The 24,974-nt window shown below is 51.7% G+C and overlaps 9 protein-coding genes across 9 annotated transcripts; 3 read left to right on the top strand and 6 right to left on the bottom strand.

Moving 5' to 3' along the window:
* Window positions 1-39: 39 nt before the first annotated feature.
* Window positions 40-984, bottom strand: NECHADRAFT_85369 (uncharacterized protein; the record flags this gene model as incomplete). The annotated part of the gene is made up of 1 exon (XM_003041625.1): window positions 40-984. The coding sequence occupies one exon, from the start codon at window positions 982-984 to the stop codon at window positions 40-42; it is 945 nt and encodes a 314-aa protein (XP_003041671.1).
* An 866-nt stretch (window positions 985-1,850) lies between these two features.
* Window positions 1,851-2,588, bottom strand: NECHADRAFT_49767 (uncharacterized protein; the record flags this gene model as incomplete). Its single annotated transcript, XM_003041624.1, has 1 exon — window positions 1,851-2,588. One exon carries the CDS (start codon window positions 2,586-2,588, stop codon window positions 1,851-1,853), a length of 738 nt encoding a protein of 245 aa, XP_003041670.1.
* Window positions 2,589-2,606: 18 nt separating this feature from the next.
* NECHADRAFT_49645 (uncharacterized protein) lies at window positions 2,607-4,833 on the bottom strand (the record flags this gene model as incomplete). Its single annotated transcript, XM_003041623.1, has 4 exons — window positions 2,607-2,912; window positions 2,958-3,403; window positions 3,507-3,842; window positions 4,086-4,833. Coding segments are annotated over 4 exons (1,836 nt in total), but the record flags the coding sequence as incomplete, so codon positions are not given.
* A 2,974-nt stretch (window positions 4,834-7,807) lies between these two features.
* Window positions 7,808-8,912, bottom strand: NECHADRAFT_85367 (uncharacterized protein; the record flags this gene model as incomplete). Its single annotated transcript, XM_003041622.1, has 2 exons — window positions 7,808-8,608; window positions 8,907-8,912. 2 exons carry the CDS (start codon window positions 8,910-8,912, stop codon window positions 7,808-7,810), a joined length of 807 nt encoding a protein of 268 aa, XP_003041668.1.
* Window positions 8,913-11,593: 2,681 nt separating this feature from the next.
* On the top strand, window positions 11,594-13,966 carry NECHADRAFT_49768 (uncharacterized protein; the record flags this gene model as incomplete). Its single annotated transcript, XM_003041685.1, has 4 exons — window positions 11,594-11,837; window positions 11,890-12,421; window positions 12,472-13,158; window positions 13,207-13,966. 4 exons carry the CDS (start codon window positions 11,594-11,596, stop codon window positions 13,964-13,966), a joined length of 2,223 nt encoding a protein of 740 aa, XP_003041731.1.
* A 750-nt stretch (window positions 13,967-14,716) lies between these two features.
* On the top strand, window positions 14,717-16,932 carry NECHADRAFT_49678 (uncharacterized protein; the record flags this gene model as incomplete). The annotated part of the gene is made up of 5 exons (XM_003041684.1): window positions 14,717-14,803; window positions 14,845-16,136; window positions 16,245-16,313; window positions 16,359-16,675; window positions 16,745-16,932. The coding sequence occupies 5 exons, from the start codon at window positions 14,717-14,719 to the stop codon at window positions 16,930-16,932; spliced, it is 1,953 nt and encodes a 650-aa protein (XP_003041730.1).
* Window positions 16,933-17,631: 699 nt separating this feature from the next.
* On the bottom strand, window positions 17,632-19,171 carry NECHADRAFT_49794 (uncharacterized protein; the record flags this gene model as incomplete). Its single annotated transcript, XM_003041621.1, has 2 exons — window positions 17,632-18,935; window positions 18,985-19,171. The coding sequence occupies 2 exons, from the start codon at window positions 19,169-19,171 to the stop codon at window positions 17,632-17,634; spliced, it is 1,491 nt and encodes a 496-aa protein (XP_003041667.1).
* A 627-nt stretch (window positions 19,172-19,798) lies between these two features.
* Window positions 19,799-21,131, top strand: NECHADRAFT_85363 (uncharacterized protein; the record flags this gene model as incomplete). The annotated part of the gene is made up of 2 exons (XM_003041683.1): window positions 19,799-20,116; window positions 20,169-21,131. The coding sequence occupies 2 exons, from the start codon at window positions 19,799-19,801 to the stop codon at window positions 21,129-21,131; spliced, it is 1,281 nt and encodes a 426-aa protein (XP_003041729.1).
* A 1,270-nt stretch (window positions 21,132-22,401) lies between these two features.
* Window positions 22,402-23,115, bottom strand: NECHADRAFT_19032 (uncharacterized protein; the record flags this gene model as incomplete). The annotated part of the gene is made up of 1 exon (XM_003041620.1): window positions 22,402-23,115. A coding segment is annotated over one exon (714 nt), but the record flags the coding sequence as incomplete, so codon positions are not given.
* Between the last annotated feature and the right edge of the window lie 1,859 nt (window positions 23,116-24,974).

Raw genomic sequence — 24,974 nt, 5'->3', positions numbered from 1 at the left:
ATAGCCTTAAAGCTGTATCTTTCCAAGACGCCGTCTTCTCTACTCAATCGCGGCCTTGAACGCCTCAGTAGGTGTGAGTTTCAGCAGCCCCAACTCCAACATCTCCTTGCTCGTCGTCGAGGTCGAACACTTTCCTTCCCAGCTTGCATCCAAGGAGTGCACAATCGTCTTCATAATAGCCTGAAATTCCGGGGGTGCCGCCGTAACCATGTGATCAATAAAAGTCGCATCCTTGAAAACGACGTTTTCGACTTTGGTGCCAATGGCTTGTTCAACCATTTCAACAAGCTGCTTGCCGGTGATGTCCTCTGGCCCGTTCAAGACGTACTTTGCCTTGTTGTGTCGACTTGGATCCTCCTCGGCCAACAAGTAAGCGGCGATAGCCCCGACCTCGTCAGCATCGATAGGAGCGACAGGGGCATCCTCGTTTGACATTAGCCTCAGGATACCCTGCTTTCCGGTCTCGCGGAAGTCCTTGACGAACTGCACCGCAGTGTTCAGGAAGAGTGGAGTGAAGGCATTGGGCTGCAGCGAAGTCCACTGCATAGCACTGAACTCGGGCGAGGCCAGCAAGCTTTCGATCGCCCAGTGCGTTCTTGGGTAGTACGCCAGACTGTCCGGACGCGCGTTTGCAGCCGTGGTTGAAATCCGAACGACGTACTTGACGCCTGCTTTGAGAGCGGCGACGTGAAATGTCGACTCTTCGGAAAACTGAGTTGGCAGCATGTGCGATGCTATGAATGCCCTGACGACATTGTGCTCGCGGAGCCAATCGAAATTTATCTCGGTCCAGGCCATCTCCACGACCTCGACGTTTGGCAACTTGGCCAATTGCTTGGCTGCATCTCCGTTGGCGGAACGGGTCTGGGCGAGGATCTTGTAGCCCGAGAAGAAGCTCTTGGAGTCGATAAGTCGCGACAGGGTTTCGGTCGTATTTCGGCCAGTGTTTCCAGTGGCGCCAGCGATGAGAATTGTAGGAGACATAGTTGCTGAGTTGTTGGAAGTAAAGAGTAAGCAGTGTTGTGTGGGTGATGCAGGTGGTGTACTCAGTGTCCGTGTGCAGCACCACCCCTTTTTATAACCAGCCATCGATACGAGTAAAACATGTGAGTAACTTTAAGAGTTCCGTAGATTACCAAAACAATTGGCTATGCGGTTGTTCCAGATCACGAGAAAGTCCGCAAGCCCGCTCCAAGTCCGCATACCCAGTCCGCAACTCGCACCCACGTCAACGAAATTACACACCTGGGTCAGGGGGGGACGAGACAATGGGAACATATCAACTGAGCCTCCCCTAAGAATAGTTCATAAAGTATAGTAAGAATGAAATAAAATAGGTCTAAAGTATTACCTTAATTATGGCATCTTTTTACTTATTTTATCACATGGCATGTAAATTTCTTTACTATCCTCATCACGAGTCAGCTAAACCTTGTCACCTTTCTGGCGTCCACTGTGTCTTGCGGCATTGGGTCTTGATCCCACCATGTGTTAATCACTGTGTTGTTTGACATTGTGTCCGATAACCATGATGTCTTTTTGTTATAGTTAAAGCCCGGCCCCGGATGGGATAATTGCGCCAATAGGTAGGTCGTGCCTAAGGACATCTGTTGAAGACGTCATTAATACCAGGCATGTTCTAGTATCGGTTTTTTTTACTCACCTTTCACCCATACAAGCACCCAATGGCAGTAGACGACACGGATCTAGGATCTGCTCTCTAGCAAGTATGAGAGCCATTAACACGTGCGTAGAGCAACTATCTGATGAACCTGAGGACGTAGAAAGTTATAGGATGGCCATGAACTTGAGCCCACATAGCCGACCACCTACCCAGCCGCCTTCTCAACTCATACCGTGATAACACGCTTACTCTCCCATAGAGCTTGGTGTACACTACGGAGCATGGTGCCATTCACCCATGAGACCTCCCCATTGGCTCCTACGACCTGGAACTTGTCCAGGCCAACGTGGCCATGTCGCTTACTTCTCTCATCATCAAGCCTTCCAGTAACGTTAATGTCTCCAACAATGATCAAACCGCTTCTGTGGCGGCTAAGCATCACATTGAGGTGATGTTCATCGGTTGTCATACCGGGACCGGCTTGCTTCGTGGTAGCCATGATGGCGATGATGATGTCACTCTCTTGACCTTGAAAAGAGTAAATGGTCTTGGCTGGCTTCATTGAAGCCAGGGCAGCGTACTTGGGACCCCTTCGAACACTCTTGATCACATCCACGTTGGCTGTGTACGGGGTGATGATTGCAATCTGGGAGGCATCAACTCTGCCAGAAGTGCTCGAGATGAACTCCAAAATGAAGTCCAGCGCGACAATGACTTGATCCCTGTTGCTCTTGGACTTTGTAATAGGGTCGATGTGGCAATGAGAGTTCTCGCAGTGGATAAAGATGGGCTGCAGAGAGCCAGTCGGAGCGGCGTCCAGCTCGGGATGTCTGACAAAGACGAAAGCCTCGAGGTCCCGACCGATACGATGGGCTTCGAGCTCAATTCTGCACCCTGGTCCATAGTTACAGTTGACATCGGGATAGACAAATCGCTTGGAAAGATCGAACAGACCCTTTGCCATCCTCAGCTGGGTTCGAAGGCGGTACACGGGCATGCCAAGTCCCATGAAGAACTCGAGCGGCGATATCCGAGCCTCACGACCAAGACGGTTTATGGCGTTGCCTTGCGAGTCTTTCTCATCAAGGGTCATTACAGCTGGTGGAAGCTGTTTCTCGTCGCCTGCCAGAATACATGGCATCATGGTATTTCCCCACACTGAGTACAAGTCGGGGCGAGTCATGCTGGCAGCCTCATCAATGGCGAAGCCCTTGGCTTTGGTGTTCTTCCAGTCGTGATAGAGCTTTCCGCAAGACTGGGCTGGTGTGCCGCAGACAATGTCTGCAGCCTCCAAGATTTGGTTGAAGAGACCTTCAATGATGCTCTTGTTGACCATCCTGCCGCTGATATAGTCTTCCCAGCTGATTGCACCAGAGGCGACGCTACGGAGCCTAGCAAACTTGTGGTCCGCGTCTAGGTCTCTTCGCAATCGATGCAGAGCAAAGCTGTCATTGGGGTGCAAGTCAGAGACCGCCGGTGAGCGCAGGCAAGCCAAAAGCCAGTAGGCCTTGGACAGATGCAGGCTCCACGCCCCTGGTTTCTTCCAGAGGCGGGAACCTGCATCGCCGGCACCATCAGGGTGTTGCAGCAAGCGTTGGAAGGCCTCGTGCTCCTCCTCGTTATGACCTCTGATAACGAGCTTGCGCCGGATGCGATTCTTCTCGCGCTTGCCTTTGTTGTATCGGTCGACGACTCCGGAGCTGACGGCGTAAAGTCTGGTGGCAAAGGTATTGACAGCAACATTGGTTGGGGCGCTCGCGAAAATGGGTCCAAGAGTTTCTACAATGCCGAGTGCTGCGACAGAGAGGGCGGTCGTCTTTCCGAAACCTGGGCCCTGTTCAGAAAGTTAGCAATCGATGTATTGCGCCAATGGTATGATGACCTACCGCTGTCATGAGGCCAATGCCCAATGCTCTCTTTGAGAAATATTGTCTAAAACGCGGACGGTCGGTAGGAAGAACCTCCGCCATCAAAGCGTCCAACATCGCCGGATCTCGAATGTCCAACAGATTTACCTCTGGGACGCAAGGCAGAGTGACCGGTACAGACTCGTCAAGGCTCAACTTAGCTGTGCTGGCTTCAAGGCCTTCACTGGCCTTGCGTGACGATGCAGGGGCAGCCTTGAATCTTCGCAAGACTGACCAGAAACCTGACCCGAGAACTAGCGCCCGCTGAAGACTCATGCGAAACTCGAGTTCATTCGCTGCCGTGTATCTGCCTGTCGGATACTTGTCCAGCTTGGGGGCATCCAGGGCAATCGAGTTGGAGGGTGGTCGGCCGCTTTGCAGATTGCAGACAGCGTCTACCTTGCGCTTAACATCGTCAAGGTTTGGGCAGAATCGGAGGGTGATCCAGTTCTAGTGACGAGCGCTCTCTTCCATCGCCTTGCTTCCTTCGCCTCGACTATCAGAGCTGTGCATAGCAAAGCCAGGGCGTCGAGAATCACTGCTCGTTCCGGCACGGCGTATCTGCAATACCAACTCATTTTTGGTAGCGTGGGCAGACCTGACGGCATCAATTTTTGTCGGACGGTCCACGATCTTGGCGTCGCAAACTGATGTGTGCCTTCCATCCTCAGGGTTGTTGTAGAGCTCAAGTTTGAGAAACCCATCCCGAATGAGGTGGCGCCAGGGGGTGTCGTACCGATTGAGGAACTCGCTCGTCAGCGAAACAATGGCAAAGGAGCTAGGTGTCTTGTCCCCAACGTTCTCGCCGTCCTTGGTCGTCACGAAACAGGCCAGGAACCGCTGCTGCACGATCTGTTCGGCTGCATGGCATAGCCACCGGATGTCCTGAACTTGAGAGTGAACCAATGCTGCGGTGTGTGCATTCTGGTCGTCGAACGACCACGAGGGCCAAAATTGGTATCCTTGGTTGCTGCAGATGAGGCTGTCGAACCGCTCGAGGTCCCAGTCGTGAACTGTACCATACGGGTAACAGAATGGTGGCGGCATTTCGTTTTCGTGCCAATCACGTCGCAACACATCGCATGGCTTGTGAACAACAAATGTGAAGTGTCTCTGGTCAATAATGTCGACCAGCGTCTTGTCTCCGACAATCGGTTCCAGCCTATTAAGCCACCCTTCGCTAGGGTGGCTAGGGTTGCTAAAGGGGAGGCCATAGCCTTCGACACCGACCTCGCTTCCATCTTGCAGCCAGACCTGGACAAAAGAAAGTCGGCGGGTTGCGCCGGGGAACAACCCCTTCATCTTGTCATCCAGAGGGTCGACAGAGTAGGTGATATGACCACGGGGAAACTTGACTCGGATTGTTCGCATGTCGGTGATCTTTGGGACTTGTAGCCCGGCATTCTTTCGTTCCACTATCGTGAGATTAGCGACCGTGGACACAAGGCTGTACGAAATACAAGCTACTCACGTTTGTGAGAAATGCCAAAACCCCCATCGTTGGCTGGGCCTAGCGGGAACTCCATGGTAAACCCCATCCAAGCAGTGCTATCCTGGTTTTTATTGAATACGAGCGTGGTTTCCATGTCTGGACCTTGGACACCAAGCTTCTTCCCGCCGACGATATACCCATGCGGGCCATCCAGCATGATGGCACATGCCTTCCAAAAGGCCTTCCCTCCAACAAGGGTGGGGGTGGGAGTCGGGTTTTGCTGCTGAGCCTTGAAGCCGCTCATCATCTCGTGCAGACTGCTCGTCGGTCGGAAGTCTACACCGGAGTTGACTGGTTCGGAGATCGCAGTACTAAGAAAGCAAATGCGCAAGTCTCATGCGATGCAGCGACGTGTCTGCCTCTGTTCTATCCCAAATAGTCAAGCGGAAACGCAAAGATGATATGATCCCGTGATGCAAGAGCGGATGAATGAAGGCAGTAGAAGACTGCTGGTCGCGATGATGGCGGTTAGTTCGATGTCAAGACCAAGCGGCGAACCTCTGAGGCGTCTCCTGGCGGTTGACCTGTGCAAGGGTAGCAGAAGCTGCCTTGTCTTCAAATAAGGTCAAAAAGACGCCCACTACAAGCCTCAAAGCTAATAAAGCGAAAAGAAGCAAGTTTGATGACCTATGAGGTCGCAGCGGTGGTGTGGTGTTCGCCTCCGTCGTGATGAGGTGGTGTGATTGAAGAAGAAAAAGAGGAGACGGGAAGTAAAGGTGAGAAAAACAGAGATCGCGCAGACGCGACATCTTTTTTCTTGGCGCGTGAAAACGGATTTAGGCTGTGTCATCAATAACAGTGCAAACGGGCGGCCACTGACAACAATGCCGGCGAACACTGATGAAACCCGAGCACCCTCAAACACCACTCGTTTCCTTCCTTGAATAGAGCTCTTGCTGAGATACCTAAGTTGAGAGACCCGAAGTTGAATCGTATTTAATAAGCCACACCATGCTCCCTGTAGTCCTGTAAACGGGCTGTGGCAGATCAGGAGCACTGAGTATGTCGAAATGTTCATTTGTTCGCTCAATGTTCGGGGACTCACACCATTCATCCTGGGGGATGAATGGTGTGAACACTTCAGTCCTGGCCCTGCTCCTTTTGCGTTCGACAAAGAATCTGAACACAGGATTTCATCAAGCCCGTTCGAACCCTGATCGAGTGACATGACCTCTGAAGGCTGGAAGGATCACCATCGTAGTCTTGCAGCAGTATGAGCTGAGGGTCCGATGCACATGCACCGTTGAGCATTACAATGAGATAGCAATGTGAGATTAACATTCAGAAGCTTTTCATATAGCAGTCTAATGTTTAAAGTGCCCTGATAAGTAATTAAACAAATCCGCTGGGTACAACTCTATCTTTCACTTAATAAGGATGCCCTCCTTGGCGACCGACCAATGCCCCACTGTGTACAATCACTGCCAAGAGACTAGGCATCACTATCTTAGAGCGCATATACACCGGACTAAGTTCTTCTTTTCTCTCTTGGCATCATACGCCCTCAGGCAAAAGTGCATCGACCTTCTCCTACAACTAAGCCCCCTGCGGATACGTCACCTATCCGACCGAGGCTCTTCTTTCTGGATTTGGATTCTCCGATGTCACTTCTCAGCCAGTGGCCCCCTCACAATACGCATAGAATTTAGGTACTTGCGTACGAAGTCTAGAGGTAAGCCACCTCCCCCGGATGGATTCAACGTGGGTATGCTTCGCTTCCAGGCGACCTTATCAGCGTCCATTTCAAACTTTCAGACTCAAGACGGTGTATTGGTGTGTTTTTCGACGAGTTTTGATATGTACATGTATTATAACTGTGTTCTAATTTCTTTGTTACTACGGCTGGTGACTTCTCTTAGAGCCACCACCAAGTTCAAAAGCAACTGCAACCGGGCGCTCGATTGGGACTGTGTTCAAGTTGAACACTAGCGGCATCTTGTTGCGGAATGGTTGTGGCACGTTGCCAGTATCGTCGGAATCCCATGGCAAGGTCATGACCATAGCGGTCATGTCAGCGAGTTGGATCTGGCCTTGGTCCGGGGGTTAAAGAGAACAGGCTCTTTCGTTGTGCTTCTGCGTTCAGGTTAGCCCAAATGTCCTCTTCCATATCCTCAAGATGTTTATAGACCAGTGCTGCTTACAATGCCATGTTTCAGGGGGTCTGGTCGTATTAGAACTGCCAGAGAAAAGAATTGATCTGGTCTTCGGAATGGCAAGAATCCCCAAGCAAGACATCTTCAAACAAAAGTGATGGTCGGTATCGTTGTTGTGCTCGCTCACGTATCCCACAAGTCGGCAGAAACCTGGGGTCCTTTGGAGTTTTTTGGTCAACTCTTAGGTTTGTCTAAGCAAGGAGCCTTCAAAGCATGAGGTTATACTTGATAGACTCATGCTAAGAGCATAATCAAATCCTCTTCAGGTATTTTACCAATAATAGTCAGTGGAACGGGGTACGGCGCGAAGGTTTCTGTCGTCCTCGCAGGTTGGTGAGGCAGAATCTCGATCCAGTGTTCTGTAGCAATGTCTGGGCTCCCTGAGCGAACGAAGCCAGCAAGAGTGAGAACTCTTTTTGCGTCCAGACTGTAGTCCGAAATAGAAAGGGAGCTACTCCCCGCTATATCCTTGGCGTAGTGGGCACTGATAAAGCGGAGCGGATGCATGTATCTGCTCAGCTTGTGGACTTCGTGAAATCGGAGGAAATGAGGCCAATACAAGATAAAGATCGACAAAGGCACATCAGGCACAGGGTGATGCTTCCTCGATCGAATTGTCGCGTAGGGCTCCTCAATCCTTGTCTTTCAGGTGTTCGTAGACGAGGACGGCCTGGATGGCGAGGTTTTGCGGCATCGGGTCATATGGGAACGCCCAGAGGAAAGTATTTACCCGGGTACTGAACTTCTTCAGGATGACAAGAATCCCCAAGAAGGGGATCTTCAACCGAAAGTGGGAGTCGATACTCTCACTGAAGTCGCCCGTGTAAAGCTTTGCCAGGGCCGGTTGCCGAGAGCTATCCTGGTCTGTTGGGGTCGTGAAGGAGAGAGGCGTGAAGGGGAACCCTTCGGCAAGTTTTGCGTGCTCTTGCCGGAGAGTTTGGATAGGGTCGGTGTCGTTTGGAAAGTTCCTGTCGTTGTGAACGACTTGGCCTTTGATTGCGGCGATGTTGCCTGGGACCGTCATGCTCTCATGCCATATGACGTTGCCGCCACACAGCTTGCTTCCAGGCTCCGTCTTGAAGTAGATGCCGTTTGCATTATCACCCGCGTCGAGGTGCTCAGTATTCTCGTTACCGGGCGCCCGAGCGGTGACCGGCTGAGCGGTGATACCGGAAAACCCAACAACAGCAGAAGGGGGAGCCTTGCCGGGAGCGAGAGTTTGGCTTCGAAGGAGGAGGAGTCGATTGGCCTTCACTATGGTATCGGGCTCATGTTCGGCCAAGCGAGAACACCGAACCGCGACATTGAAAACCCTGAGGGGCTGGTGGCATCTTCGGACGATAGCTGGAGCAGTCTCGCCGATAGTCCAGGAACGCCAGACTCTCAGCTCGTATTGTCCCGCCGAGCCAGCTTTCGAAGCATCTGTCATCCACTGAGTTCGCGTACAAGGTCGTGACAGTAGCTCATCAGCTTCTAGAGATGATGCTTGTTAGTTGAGGTGGAGGCTCGCGCCCAGGACGCCTAAAGCCATCCTCGCATGTTGTAGAGGGAGGAAGTCCAGTCGGAGGCTTGACCAGTGCTGTTGTAGCTGATGGCTTCTTTTGAGAGCAGTGTGGAGTTCACAAGGTCGGGGCCGTGAGTGAGAGAGGTGTGAAATGCGAAGGGAGTCGTTTGGTTGCGTTTGTCGGGGCGTCGAGTTCCATCCGTTTGACTGTCCTTGAACATCGCACCGCCATATTGAAAACGGATCTCCTGAACGGAGCATCGCCTCCGTAGATCTAGTTTGCCGCAATCAGATGTGATTGAAAAGAGTGCAGTGGCAATTGACTTGACAATTGTTTGGTCAGCTCGGCTTATCGGGTTGCGAACAAGACAATACCGGTATGGATCTGACTCGGTGGTTGGCCCCCGTTCGTGCTAGCCTGAGCTCGTTCGTTCTGGGCTGAGCCGCAGCCTCAGGCCAACTTCTTGAAAACAATTCCACCAAACAAAGCCATCAATCCAAAGAATGAGGGGCGATCATTGCGGCATCTCTCTCCAAAGTAAACAACCTCTTTGTCGCGTGAGGAAACGATCCGTTGGAACAGACAATGGCTTGGTGGCGACCTCGATATCGCATCTGTACGTGGAAACGCGGGCACTCGCTGGGCAGCCAATCAGGCGGCTCCAAAACGGTCTCGGGACTGTCAGGTATCTGGGGCCTGGGCACTTTGTTCGGTCTCGCTTCCATTGATCGGTTCCCTCTGTCATGGCGCTGCGAAGGATCTCTTGTCGTCTTGGCGCGTCTGCTTATTGTCTCCATCCATCTGACAGGAAATCATCGGTCATCGTGTGCTGGGTGGAAATCGAGAGGGTCATTCGTGTCTTATCGCCGTGGGATTTCGTGCCGAGAATGATACCGATGCTGCCACTGCCTGTCGTGATAACGTATCCTTGCGCGCGCGCGCCCGCTCGTTCAACCGGTGGTGGTTCTTTTGTAGGCGAGGAATAGCCGGCCTGTGGTTCGACATTTTGGGGCCGCCTCAAACATTCAGTGGGTGGTGATGATGTTTACCTAAATGAGGCTGAAACGTGAGTGAAGATGTGGCTGTTCTCGAATGAAGCGACACACGCGCTGTGATGGACCAGCGACTCAACAGCTTCAACGCAAACGAAGCTGATGAGATGACATGAATGTTTGAGCATCATTGAGGTAATTGTGCCAAGACGACCATGTCGAATCATCTTTGGCGACCTCGGAGTTTGAAATTGTTTATTTCAGGTAGAGTCTAAACTAACTCGGGATGGAGGATCCCCATCCGCTGTCGTCCCAATGAGCCTCACCTGGGGTACTTGAAGCTATCCAAACTCAAAAGGCTAAAAGCACGCGACGATATTTTAGAGTAGAAGGTTTCGGGGTGGTGCAGAAAGCGGCCGACCTGGCCCTTTTGAATTCAGAAAACGGCACAGTCGACAGGGATAGTGGACCCTGGAGCGCCAAGAAGTAGCTCTGGCAGGCATATCCGTCTTCCTCCAGGGGGTATCTGCAATGCGACGGCTCACGAGGCTAAGCTTGAAGGAAAGTGGATTTGAATGCAACATCAAAAGACCCCAAACGTACCAGATAAGGTGTTGTTACCTACTGTAAAGATATCGTCAAAAGACAAATATGGAGTCAAGATTCTGTACACGTGACGCTGGACCCATGATATGGAGCAGATTACAAACTAAAGTGGTCGGGAATGACAACCCTGTTTATCTGTCAGCACCTTATTCCGCACTCTCTCAACACAACTTCCGCATTTGTCTTTGTTGCAAAAGGACAATTGCCAAAGGGGTTGGTGGAAGCGACGCCTGCAAGCACATATGGGGAGGGGGGTTCAAAAGGTCCCTTTATTTTCTACTAGCTGTACGGAGTACTACTCAGTAGCGCAGCGTAGCGAGCGACCTGCGCGTGCGTGCGTGCGACCAACCGGCCGACAAAGGTTCCATTTCCGCCCTGGGGTCGCAGGGGGTCGCCAAGCGCAACAAAGGTTCCCCGACGGCCGACATCCATAGGTTCTCCAATGCTGAGTGGTCTGATTAGCAGTGTTTTGGATCGCGGAGATGGACATTTTGGGAGAGAGGCCGTTGTTTCTCTCTGACGCGATATCGGAATACAAGATGCAATCAATACTCAGTGCCGCCGAACAACAGTCTCCATCTGTTGTGATCATCACTGTTTCAGTGAGGCCACTAACCAGGGTAGTGCGGCGACGGCGAAAAGTCTAGAATGATTATCATCGCCTCAACACACACTCTCTTAGGTCTGCAACAACCTTGAAAACACCCTTATGTCCATATCTATGCAAAGTAACCCTCCAACGACAAGGCTGGTGATAATCCCAACGCCGGTCATTCCTCTTTCCTTGACCCTCGCCCGTCTCCTCGGTGCCACCCGCGTCCGGGGGTGGAGCGATATCTCGGGGGGCCCACCACAGATTTTCGAACAAAAGTTCGGAGCCGACAACGTATAGCCCGTTCAGGAAGCTGTTTAGACGCCGACCCGTCTGATTCGCCAATTACCGAACAGATAAGGTCCGCCGATCTAGTCCTTCGAGGTGGCCCATCTCCGTTCCCTGTGGCGAGTGAGCCTTTCGAAAGCGCGTATCCTGTAGCCAGTTCCATCGTGCCGGGTCGCCGAGAGCCTTCCTCTTGTAGGACGGATTGCAAAAGGTCCCCAATGTTTGTTGGTGATTTCTGCGTGTGACCCTTGAGTGCATGTATTCTTAGGCATGTGGGTTTAAACTGCGGTGCAACCGTGATACCATGGACTTGCCCGAGGAGATAAATAGCAAACTGATCCCCAGCTTTTCTTGAAACTCAGATTCCCAACAGGCGTTTAATTAGTCTCTTAAGCATCCGGTAGATATACCTTGCTGAGGCTTGATTATTCATCATGGCTGTCGAAACCACCAACCCGGAGGACGTTGTTGTCCAGCCGGCCTACAACGAAAAGTTCCCTCACTCGGATGTCGACCTCAAGTCTGACACCGATGGCGAGGATGACAGGATTACAGATCTTTTCACCAGTTTTCCTATGCCCAAGGGAGTTGAGCCTGAGCCTAACCCGCTGACGGTTCGTGCCGTTGTGGTTGGTATCATCCTCGGATCACTCGTCAACGCCTCCAACGTCTACCTGGGTATGCAACCACCTCCAGATCGTCAAGAACTTCACTAAAACAGCCTCTACAGGATTGAAGACAGGATTTACATTCCCAGCCACCATGTTCGGTGCTATCTTTGGTTATGGCTTCATCTTGGTGTTGACCAAGTCCCTCCCCAATGTCCCCTTTCTCGGAGGCAAATTCGGCCCCCAGGAGAACTCCATCATCCAGGCCTCTGCTACCGGAGCCGGTGGCATGGCAGGTGTATTCGTCGCTGGTCTTCCTGCCATGTATCGTCTTGACCTCCTGTCGGACGATCCCAAGAAGGACTTTGGTCGCATTCTCACCATCACCTTTGTCTGCGCCCTCTTCGGTCTCTTCGCTGCTGTCCCTCTCCGACGCTTCTTCATCATCAATGTCGCTCGGGAGCTGAACCTCGTCTTCCCTACGCCTACTGCTACGGCCATGACTATCCGCTCCATGCACGCTGTGGGCTCTGGTGCTACTGATGCTATGAAGAAGGTCAAGGCTTTGGGCTGGGCCTTTCTCCTTGCCATTCTCATCATTGTCGTTGGCCAGTATGCCGATGGTATCCTGCACAACTGGCACATCTTTACTTGGTATGTCTCGACAGAGCCTCAACTTGCTTCTAGTTACTAACCCGCAACAGGTTCTACATCTGGGGAGGCTACTCTGCGTCTGGACTTATGGCCATTGAGAGCTGGGGTTGGTACATCCAGTTGACTCCTGCTTTCTTCGGCTCCGGTATCCTGGTTGGTCTCAATGCCGCCCTCTCTTGGTTCGGAGGTACTGTCGTCGCTTGGGCTCTCATCGGCCCTCTCCTGGTCCACTACGGAGAGTGCATTGGTGTCGTGGTTGGTGAGGGCAAGTGGGAAGGCTTGACTCGATTCGGTATCATGACTGGTGTTGACCAGCCCGGCTTCGTCCCTTCTCCTCGATACTGGCTTCTGTGGCCCGGTGTCATGGTCCTCATGGTTTACAGTCTGGTTGAGTTCTTCCTCCACGCCAAGGTTGTCTGGGATGGTATCAAGTTTGCCATGCGCGAGTCTGCTCGCTCCCTCAACAACAGGCTCCAGTCTCGCGGAAAGCACGTTGCCTTCCTTGAGAAGCAGGCTCGCAAGGCCGACGAGGGCAGTGGACTCGTTGAGGACTTTGCTCTTCCTGGTGACCAGGTTCCTAGCTGGATCTGGGTCGTCGGAGCCCTTGTCTTTATGGTTGTTGCTTGTCTCGTTGCTGAGCTGCAGTTCCACATGAACGCTGGCCTGGCTATCCTTGCTTGCATTCTGGGTCTGCTTTTTGCCTTCATGTCCATCTACGGCGGTGCCGTCACTGATGTGTAAGTTTACCTCCAATGATCTTGAGCCCCTTTCTGACACTGTCTCAGCGCCCCTCTCACTGCCTCAGCCAAGGCTTCGCAGCTTGTGTTTGGTGGCATCACCAAGGGCCACTACGAGCTCAAGGCCTCCCAGAGAATCAACCTGGTCGCCGGTAACATTGCCTCTGGAACCGCCGATGTTGCCAACTCGCTGGTCAGCGATTTCCGTGTTGGTTTCCTGCTCAAGACTCCTCCCAAGCTGCAGTTCTACGCTCAGGCTATGGGCACCTTTGTCTCCGTCTTCCTCGCCCCCGGAATCTTTGTCCTCTTCATGTCGGCCTACCCTTGCGTCTTTAGGCCTAGCGATGATCCCGCCGATGTCTGCCCCTTTGCTGCTCCCTCCGTCAGTGCTTGGGAGGCTGTCGCTACGGCTGTCACCATGGACAAGATTCCCATTCCTCGATCTTCGGCCATCTTCGCCATCGTCATGGGTGTCGTCTGCGCTCTTCAGGCTGTCCTCAAGCACTTCTACCTTGTCGGCCCCCGTGAGAAGTATCGCGAATGGCTCCCCAACTGGATGTCTGTCGGTGTCGCCTGGGTGCTGGGTCCCGACAGTGGTTACGCCAACGCTGTCATGTTTGGTTCCATCACGGCTTGGTGGTGGCGCAAGTGGTTCCGAAACAACTTTGAGATGTACGCATTTGCCGTCGCTGCTGGTCTGATTGCCGGAGAGGGTCTTGGTGGTGTCATTAACGCTGCTCTGGAGCTTGGAAAGGTCAGCGGTACTTTCAAGGGATCTGAGATTGCCCTTCCCGGTGGTACATGGTAATGAGGTTGTAATAGTTGTGGACAATGGGCTGGAGCTGTTGATTAGTTGTGTAGTTGTTGATGAATGATTAATGGCCATTTAACGACGCATTGTGTTTCTTAAACTCTGTAATGTCTCCAAGAGAAGTAATTAGTGACAGTAAGAGCACATCTATTAAAACTTGTAGAGATTCAAACTACATTCTTTACAACATTGGTCCCATGATGTGAACATTATCCAAGATGTGTGTGTCCCTACGAATGTTCTGCCAGGGAAGACACATAGGTATTGGGTCCGTAGCATTAAAACTGGAACTTTTACAGCAACAACTCTAGCTCATAAATGCTTAAAATGACAGTTTTAATTTAAGAAAAAGAAACATTAAAGATAAACTCAAGTTCTTTCTGGTGGCTTCCAATGTCGATGTGCCCCATCAGTTGTCAAATCAGTGTGAAATGTCGGCTGACCACCACGTCTTGCATGTGGCTGCAGGAGAACCAGGCTTGAAGAACTGTGTGTCTCATATGCAACGTTTATATTGTAATGACACTGTCAACCTTTCAGCAATTGCATTATCATGCATTTCTCATTCTTGTCATTCACTCTAGGGTAACCCACCACTCTTAAGCCGGCTCGGCATTGCACTAACAATTTCTCATATCCGCTCCTTTCCGTCGGCTGAGACTCAACTACCGAGCTCGGCCCACAGTGCTTCCGCGTTTCGTGGCACAAGGAAATTCTCACCGAAACATCCGCCCTCTCATAAAAAGCATGGACGTGGATGCTACGGAACAAGAGCCAGGGCGGTACATCCGCAGCCGCATCGCCAATGCTTGCGATGGCTGCAAGGCTAGAAAAGTAAGTTGTATACTTATGGTGTCTGTAATGTACTGACTGAGAAGGTCAAATGCGATGGCAAATTGCCTTGTGGCTACTGTTCCAGGCGACAGAGGCCTCATACCTGTCACTATTCGCCTCAGCGACGACGTCGCAATGGTCAATCATTGGCATCTCTGACATCTCCCCCAGCTTCCGAGAGAGATGCCCGTGCTCATTCTACAAGAAATACAACTCCATCAACACCAGCAGATGCAGAGCTGACGAGGCCGGTATCGGCACAGCAACAAGGGATGGATGCTGAGGACGAGACTGAAGTGCCGAGAGAAGCGCGACTAGTTTGCGATGCTCAAGGAAAACTCATCTTTGTGGGAGATTGTGCCCCTCTATCCTTCTTTCAGTCTGTCCGACAGCTTGTCACTACTAGAGTTGGCCAGAATGCCTTTGCTCCTCAGACAAGCCGTTACTCTGTGCTCGAGAACGCGCCTGCACATCAGTCTCGGCGAGTTCCTGGTGACAATCGTTTTCCGAGCATCAATCCTGATGATATCCCTTCGGCCGTGTCGACGTATTTGTCTGTCGCGACTGGACTAGTGGATTTATTCGACAACCGCCGACTATTAGAGGATCTCATGCTGTGGGCAAATCTCGACCAAAAGCCCGATGATGCGACTACTGTTGTGAATCTTCTCGTGTTAGCCATTGGACGGCAGATGGACAACGAAGAGATCGCACAGGACTACTTTGAGTACGCCCGTGACAAGGCATACGCAAATTTGAGTGGTAATCTCAGTGTCACCAGCATTCAAATCTTCACCCTCATTACGCTGTACATGCTTTGTTCGTGTCAGATCAACGGAGCTTTCCTGTTCTTCGGCATCGCAGTACGAGCAGCGTACTCTGTTGGAATTCACAGGACTGAAGTCAATGCACGGTTCGGTCCCGACATTCACAGGCAACGAGATCGTCTTTGGAAGAGTTTACGAGTCGTGGATCTCTTCTTGAGCACGTCTATGGGACGGCCACCTGCAACTTCTGATGTCGATTGCACCGTGCCCTATCAAAATCCGAACGAAGGCGCGAACGAAGCCCCCGATCTCCTTAACGCATCTGTTCAGATATTTCTGGTCCTTGAGGGAGTAGTTACGGAAATCTACTCCAGAAGGAAGATATCTTTACAGCTTACCGAAGGAATATCGCTTCAGTTGCGGGACTGGTCATCTCGGTGGCTGAAGCAACTAAAAGATATCATCGCAAATCCTGAGGCTCAGGACAGAGCCCAAGCGAGCGGAGCATGCCAGGTCCTATCGACATATTATTACGCCGTCATGCTTGTCTCTCGACCATTTCTTATGTACGAGCTTTGCCGACGATTATCTGATACGGCGGTGTCATCAAATGGTCGATCTGCCTTGACTTCAGGCAAATCGAAACTGGCAGATGCTTGCATCGATGCAGCCAGTCTCATGGTGGACCCCATATTGGACTTGATCCAGCGAGGAATTCTCGTTGGACATGTACCCGTTCTAGTGTGAGTACCTTAGATTGTGAGAGAGCCACTTCTAACTCTTCCTAGATCATGGCTATTTGCAAGCTCCCTTGTCCTCGGTATAGGCCTTCTAGGCGGCTTCGGCCGGATACTAGAAAAGTACACACGGATGTCCATCCACGCATTGGATCATTGCTCAAAACACGATACACACGCAAGACAGTACTCCCTTATCGCACAGTCACTTCTGACTGCAGCCCTCGAGTACCTCGAAAAGCGAGAACTAGCAGAGCGGCAACGACGAACCGAGAACTCGAGCCAACTCTTTGGCTTAATTCCATCCGAAGCCGGAACGGATTCAACCTCCCCGGCTATTGCCAGAGACCCGAGTCATCCGGTGGCCAGTCCGGGATCCAACACCCGGCCACGAGACTCCCTGGACCGGTCATTCCTGCAGCATAATGGACTACAAGGTGTCGGATCGCCGCCATTTGGGGATCTCGATTCGGCTTTCCTAGGCTTAAGCGAGTCCATGCTGCAAACTCCTGATCCGAGTTATTGGGGCGGGCCGACGGGCATGGAGGGAGATTCCGGTTCGGCACTGAACCTGTTTGCTTTGCTGGACGCGGGGGGCGGCATAGATCTGACGCATCATCTTTGATTGTGATAGATAACGGTAATAGACTTGCATGCCTGTGAGATGACGAGTCTTCGTGTTGTTCGGATCCCTATTCTGTCTTCCGAAGTGCGGACCGATAAGCGGAAGTTCGGAGAAGGGGTCCCCACAAGATGTTGATACCAACCACCGAAAATGCGGTCTTTTCTCTATCCGAAGGTGCATGATGACAAGGAGATTGGCATGTTGTGTTTGCCATTATTGGTTAATGGGATTTTGGTTGTCCATGGATAACCGAAGCATAAGGCGATGGTATGCGGTGTGCCGATGGTGTGAACTGTCAGATTACGACTTCAGGGGTTGGAGGTCTGGGGGCCAATTCTTGAGGTACAACTCACATCCGACGAGCAAGAGCGGAAAGTGGAGGTACCAGGGAAGACGGAGAAATCGGCGGAGGAAACCCAGAACGGTCCGAACTGTTAGACAAGACAGATCCTTTTCGCGGTCTGGTCTATTGCCAGCTCCGGGTGTAGCTACGTACGGTTTGCTACGTTATTTGAATAGGCAAGGGCACTAGATGTCTCGAAAATGGGTATCTCTAGCGGTGACTATGTCACGACTTTACTTGCACAATAGGGCTAGGCCTGAAATCACAGTTCATCTTGGTTCCTAGCTCTCTAATCTCAAGTGAATCATTACTGCTTGCTCATTATTTTAACACTACAGTCTTTGGTATCGTGAAAATCATTGGCTCAGTGCCCCCCTCAGCACCTGCATAAACTTCCACACATCCTCAAACCTCGTGTACAGAGGCACAGGAGCAACTCTGATAACATCGGGCTTTCGCTTATCGCAGATGACTCCGTTCTCCTCCAGGGCCTCACTCACTCTCTCCATCAGACCTTCTCTGAGAAGGACACTCAGCTGGGTTCCTCTTTGTGCGGGATCACGGGGTGTGATGATGCGGAAGAGGGGTGTCTCATCGGATGACTCAGAGATGATCTGGTCGAGGAGATGCTCGGCGTAGGCAGTCAGAACGAGAGCCTTTGATCGGATTTCATACATCTTTGTCTTGTTGAAGACGGAGAGGGCACCGGACAAGCTAGCCAGATCAATAGCCGAGGGGTTGGAAAGCTGGAAACCTCCCGCACCGACAGTAGGCACAAACTTGTTGTCCATGTTGAAGCGCACGCTCTTGTCACCTCCGTACCAGCCCATCAGACGGGGTCGGTACGTGGGCTTGCCAGAGTCATCCTTGAATTCGACCTTGCCGTGCTTCTCGTGGACATAAGCTCCGGCGATGGAACCGGGGCCAGCGTTGATGTACTTGTATGTGCACCAGCAGGCAAAGTCAACGTTCCAGTCGTGGAGCTTCAGCTCGACATTTCCGGCAGCGTGAGCGAGATCCCAGCCGACAACGATTCCCCGTTCTTGGGCGTAGGCAGTGATTCGGGGGATATCAAAGAGCTGGCCAGAGTAGTATTGAATGCCAGGAAGGAGAAGCAGAGCAGTATCTTCAGCGTGCTCATCAATAGTAGACAAGATCAAATCCGTCGTGATGATGAAATCATCGTTAGGGTGAATCTTGACCATGCTCTTCTCAGGGTCCAGTCCATGCCAGACAACCTGGCTCTCAATGGCGTAGTGGTCACTGGGGAAGGGCTTCCACTCGAGAATGATCTTGTGACGCTTCTCATTGGGCTTGTAGAAGCTGGCCATCAAGAAGTGCAGATTGGCTGTCAAGGTGTTCATGATGACGATCTCACTAGGAGAAGCTCCAACGATATCGGCAGACTTGATAGCACAATCCTCAGCCATATCTTGCCAGGGCGTCAACGGGGAGTTTCCCATTGCGCTGAAGTGGCCGTTGACACCAATGGATGCCCATGTCTCGAGCTGAGCGTTGAGGTACTCTCGGACAGCCTTGGGTTGAGCACCAAGAGAGTTGCCAACAAAGTAGAGGCACTGCTCTGAGTCGTCACTTGATCCGTTGTGGCCATTGCTGTGACCATTGGTACCGTTAGTGCCATTAGAAGAGGCACCATGGGCTAAAAAGGGTCAGCTAGTCTCAAGGCTTGACTCGACATGGCTACTTACAGGGAATCGAACCATCCAAGGCCTTCTTCTTGAGAGATCTCTTTGTGGGGATGACAAACTCATCCCGAAGATGGCTTAGCTTGTCCTGAGAGTCGAGATGACGGGCAAACTCTAACGAATTGGCATCTTGCGGGAACTTGGGGGAGGCTCCGCTCCGTAGACGATCGACGAATCCTGACAACTCCATTGTGAATTGAGCGTGGTAGTAGTGTAAGGGTAGTAAGAGTGACTTGAGAATGGCTGATGATGGAATCGTACGACTGGGCCTTGGAAGCATGGGATTGCGAAATCACTTTATGTTCCGTCGAGCCCCATCTCGGTCGCTTCCGGTATCTTCAAAGACGCCCGAGCGGAAGCACGGAAGACCCACATCCGAAGTTCCGTCTTCCGCGCCCCGTAAAGTGGACGTCACCATGTCCATTTTGAGCAAGATGCAGTAGATGATTGGTCAATGGATGTCATTCTCAATCGCCCGCATGATGCCGGAACGGAAGATGCGGGACCCATTTCTTACGAGAACCGGGCGACGGATGTGCAAGAACACGGCTGAACAAGGCGGATGAAGGAACGGGGCGGATGTGAAAACAGGGCAAAGTTCGAGAACAAGGCGGATCACACACGGAGACGGAAACAATGACCGCCCCATGGGAACAAACAACTCTATTTTAGACCTGATGTCGACGCTTTATTTGGTTAATTGTTCTTCAACACCATCACTTGCAAGTCCAACAAAGACAAGACGCCACTTCCCGCTCTCGATTTGATCTAGTATCACAACTTTACACAACATCGCCTTTGTACCACACCAGCTACAATGTCGCCTCATGCAGTACCACACCAGATCCCTCGGATCAAGCCAACGGCCGAGTTGAAGGAGTTTGCTGTGTCCAGCAATGCCTTTCTCCCAGAGCATAGCCCTCTGAGGCAACTACCAGATTCCTACTATGAGCCTTGGGAGCTCATCATCCAGCACCTTCCAGCTCTGGTCGAAAATGGCATTAGAAGAGCAGTTGATCAACTGCCCGTTCTCTCCACGGACCGACTCCGGTCAGAACCAGAGTGGAGAAGAGCATATTCTATCATGGCTTTCCTGACACATGCCTATGTCTGGGGTGGCGAGAAGCCCGCACAGGTAAGCAAAAAATGTGGCTCGTCTTTAACTGTGATATACTAACAATTCCTAGATCCTGCCCCCACAAATCACAGTCCCCTTCCTCGAAGTGTCGAAGCATCTCGAACTCCCCCCTGTTCTCACATACGCCGCCGCCAACCTCTGGAACTTTTCCTGCTCAGGCAACGACTTTTCCGATCTCAGCAAACTTGACACCCTTCATACATTTACCGGAACCGAGTCTGAATCATGGTTCCTGCTCATCAGTGTAGCGATGGAGGCCAGAGCTGGAGGCATCATCCCCCGCATGATGGAGGCTCTTGAGGCTGTCAAGACAAGAGATTACGACGTCATTGTCTCTGCTCTTCAGGAACTCAAAGAATGCATTGATGGCGTTGGTGTGCTTCTCGAAAGGATGTACGAAAAGTGCGACCCAATGACTTTTTACTACAAGATCCGACCTTTCTTGGCTGGAAGCAAGAACATGGAGTCTGCTGGTCTACCCAGGGGTGTCTTCTACGATGAGGGTGACGGCAAGGGTGAATGGAGACACTTGCGGGGTGGAAGCAACGGACAGAGCTCTCTCATCCAGTTCTTCGATATCGTGCTCGGTGTCGAGCACATTACGAGCGGCAACAATACCGAGGTCAAGGGCGAGAAGAGCTACCACGATATTGTCAAGGAGTACATGCCCGGTCCTCACCGCCGTTTCCTCACGCACATTGCCCGCATGGGAAGCATCCGGGAACTGGCCCTCCTACCTCCTACAACAGAGGGACAGCACCGCCTCCAGGAAGCATTCACATCTGCAACCGACGCACTGAGCAAGTTCCGGAACAAGCACATTCAGATCGTCACAAGATACATCATCCTTCCATCCCGACAAGGAAGCAAGGAAGGACCCCAAAACCTCGCAAGCTCTTCGTCAAGAAAGGCTGGAGAGGAGTTGACGGGCACTGGCGGTACCAAGCTGGTGCCTTTCTTGAAGCAGTCGAGAGATGAGACCATGGTTGCAGGGAACTTGGAAAAGCAATAGATGTTGGATTTTGTTAGCGAGCCAAGACTCAACGTCTTGGATATGAATTTGGATAGAGAAGATACCTTGAGCGCATAAGCGTAGCCCTGTGGCATTTCATTAATTAGAGAATTTCAACAAGCATTTCGTCTGTAACCTATCGCAGGGAGTGATGTGTTCTATGTCGGCTTGAAAAGGGTGTTCGGTTCCAATATCTACCTGGTTGACTAGGTGCTCCACAGCTAGTACTCGGGGGGGGGCTCAAAATCCCCCCCCGAGTAGGAGGTTATCGAGGTATGTTGGCGGCACAGAGTGTCGCCTCTGCCGACCGCTTAGACGAGATGAGTCATAAGAGAGAGTGGAGATACAGTGGAATTTTAGGTGCATTTAAGGATGATGTTTGCCAAAGGTCATGAGTTTATTGTGCCAATATTGCTATGAAGTTAGGTGATGCCATTCAAGTTTATCTAACGTTCTTTTCCTCGATGGCGTCTTCAAAAAAGACATCATCAGCTACAACAGCAACAAAACACAGTTGTGTCAGTGCTCTCTCTTGGGACCTGGTACTGTGCCTCTGGTTGGGCCTGAAACAGAGCTTCTTACGTGGAGACTACAGATACAGAACTTGGGCTGTACGATCTTCACGGCTTGGACAATTCCTGGAGAGTGACATGTTCACCTGAGCGTTCAGTTTTGAGTTCACTTGCAGACACTATGAGAACAAATTATGATAATGTACAGCATAGACAACGCTATGCAAGTAGTATATTGGGCTCTGAATTATGTACAGAAAGTCTCTGAAATGTAATTTACATGTCACTTCAACAAATTCTCCTAGCCGGGAAGTCAAAGTGACAACCCAGCTTCAAAATCTTTCAAAAGCTGCAGCTTAGAAGAAGGCGCGAGCGTGGCGGCGGGCCTTCTTGGAGCCAGCGTTGGCGCGGAGCCAGTCAATGAAGGTGTCGAGGGTGAAAGTCTCGGGGAGCTCAGAGCCGCTGCCAGTGGAAGACTCAGTAGGCTCAGAGGGCTCGGAAGGCTCCTCAGTGGCGGGCTGGGTGGCAACGGGAGCCTCAGGGGCAGCCGAGCTAGCGGCGTTGCCCTGGACGGAGGTGGCAGTGGGCTCAGCGGGGGCGACGACGGAGGTGACAAGGCTGGTAGGAGCAGAGATAGGGGTCTCAGGCTCGGGGACAACGGGGGTGGCGACGGTGGTGTTGGCAGGGATGGCGGGAGTAACGCTGGTAGGGCTGCCGGAGCCGGAGCCAGATCCAGAGCCGGAACCAGAGCCGGAACCGTACAGAGCGGGGCCGGGGATCTCGTAGCTCTTGATCTCACCATAGGGGTTGAACTTGATGCCAGCGTCAGTGGCAGAGTACAGCTCAGTACCCAGGACACCCTCAGGGTTGTCAGAGCCACCACCGGTGATCTCAATGTTGAAGCACTGGGGGTAGTTCTGGGCGCCGTTGGTCTCGCCAGCACCGTGCATGGCGATGATCTCGTGGCGGAAGACGTAGTTGCCGGAGGCAAGGGTGCTAGGGACAGTGGTGACCCAGGTGTTGTTGTTCTCGATGAGATCAGTGGCAGCCCACTTCTGAGCAGCGATGTCGATGCCACCCTCGTCGATCTTAACCCACTTCAGAGTAGCAGGGTCGGCGGCAGAGCATTCACCAGCGCACTTGGCGACATAGGTGAAGACAGGACCGAAGTGAGATTCTGGCCAGGCTGACCATTCGAAGGCCACTTCACCGCCAGCCTTGACGGAGACAGAGGTAGCACCAGGGGCGCTGTTCTTGTGGCAGTTGATGTCGACGGTGCTGTAGGCATCGGGGGCGACAAAGCCGTTGTCCAGGTTCTCAGCAGACCAGGCAGCAATCTCGGGGACACTGCCACCGTTCTGCTTGGCGTAGTAGTAGTCCAGCTTGTAACCACCGTGGTAGGTTCCGTCGACCTTGATACCGGTGACGGTGCCGTGGGCGAGGGCGGTGGCGGCGAAAGCGCCAACAAGAGCAGCAGCGGACTTGAAAGACATCTTGACGATTGTTTTTGGTTGGAAAGAGTGAAAAAGTGATTGTAATTGGTCAAAAAGTTGTTGTAGTTAGAGAGAGGAATAAACCAGCTTCACGCAGTGAAGAAAAGAATGGAAGAATGATGGAAAGGGAAAAAAAGAATGTATGAGACTTGGGATGCAAAGACAGAGCTGAAGAACACAACACTCAACTCGGCCATAACGACCTGTTTATATACCTTTGAGAAACATGTTTTTGCCTCTGAGGTTGCAAAAAACGGAGAAGTTGAACATGTTTCGTCTGCCAGGGAGAAACTAAATTCAGAGTGGTGGAATTCACGTTTCGTCTCATCTCCGTGGAGACGGCGACTCTTTTGGGCGACAGCGCCGGGCCAAGACGCCAGGGGTATCAAGCCTCAACGCAAGTCCAAGCGCGCGGCAATTGGCAAGATTCAGTAGATTGAGTCCACCACCAGCTTGGATAAGCTAGCCGAGTTTCAGGTACGGGCGGCGGAAACAAAGGAGTAAAAGATTTTTGCTCGAATCTCATCTTGTCTTGAGACACGTTGACGTGCCGCCAAGGGAGTAACTATAATGGGGTTAGGAGATGGAAAAACTTGGTTCATGACTTTGTTTAAGCTTGTATTTAGTGGCCTGTGATGGGACCCTGGATCACCATCCGGTTGGTTCTCGAAGTACGGTCAACGCAGCATACCTTGTCAGCCTCAATACAAAGCAAGGGCTTGCAGGAGTTGAGTGAAGCCATAGGAGGAACGCATTTATCCTTTCGAGTCTGTAGATATCGCATCGGCAAAACACTTGGAAGCGCTTCCTCTCCAAATATCCATTGGGCATTTCTCACGTCATTCAACTCCTTATCCGTCAATGAGCACTTGGCATTCACCTTGGCCGCAGCAAAGCGACCAAGGTCGCAAAAGAGGGAAGCATCCCGACACTGGTACCTTGCATTAGGTGAGGCGCCAGGGGTTGGTCAGGATGCAAGGGTCGTCCCTAAGGGGTTGCGCGGGGGAAAGGAGAGATCTCGTTTCGCATTGTTCAAGCGATTCCGAGTTAGCCCGCAATGCCAGTAGGGTAGGAAAAAGGGATGAAGGAGAAACTTGACAGCTACCCTGTTTCTCTCAATGGAACAAACAAGAACGAAACGCAGTGTTTTTGAGGCATTGAAAGATCGCTGTTAGCGAAAATTGATATTGACGATCGACGGCTAATAGACGATAGACTGAAGCTACAGTCCGATTAACTTTAAAAATGTCAATTAACACGTGGAGGAAAACTCTAGAGTTTGCAAGCGTCAAATTCAAAGCCAATGCCTGAAGCCATTGCCCAGCGTGGATCTGTTCGTGGACCTCGCTTGGGCGTAGAAGCGCCAACCTCCATGCATCATGTAATTTCGGTTGTGCTTCAACCCTGTCCCCTTTTCGGTATCTAGCTCCGATCGGATCTCTCGGGCCGCTTGTCAATGCCTCGGGTCTTGGATGAAGAGATAATGCGGTAGTAGGTTCTCGAAGGCTTTGACAGATTCTAGCACCAGAATTCTTACCAACGCTACTAACCGGTCTTAATGCCAGCGTTGTAATTATAGGTTGCAACAGCAGATGCACACCTGTCAATGGATCATGGTGGCGTCGATAGTTCGATCGTGGCGGCGTGAGACAGACGATGGTGTGGGGGTGCAACTTGAGTCCCCACTTGAGGGCATTCACAAATCACAGCGCTGGTCATTGGAGAGTGAATTGATTGGTTCTGAGAATGAGCCGGACACGCGAGGATTCTGGGAATAGCTTCACCTTCGGTAGAAGTACAGAGACTCGGGTAGCACTCTGCGAAGCTAAAGACAAGCC

Source organism: Fusarium vanettenii (genome assembly GCF_000151355.1).
Source record: "Fusarium vanettenii 77-13-4 chromosome 10 genomic scaffold NECHAsca_43_chr10_1_0, whole genome shotgun sequence".
In the NCBI taxonomy this organism is placed as follows: domain Eukaryota; kingdom Fungi; phylum Ascomycota; class Sordariomycetes; order Hypocreales; family Nectriaceae; genus Fusarium; species Fusarium vanettenii.
Note: the sequence above shows the minus strand (reverse complement) of the source record. Positions and strands in the feature narration are given on the sequence as shown.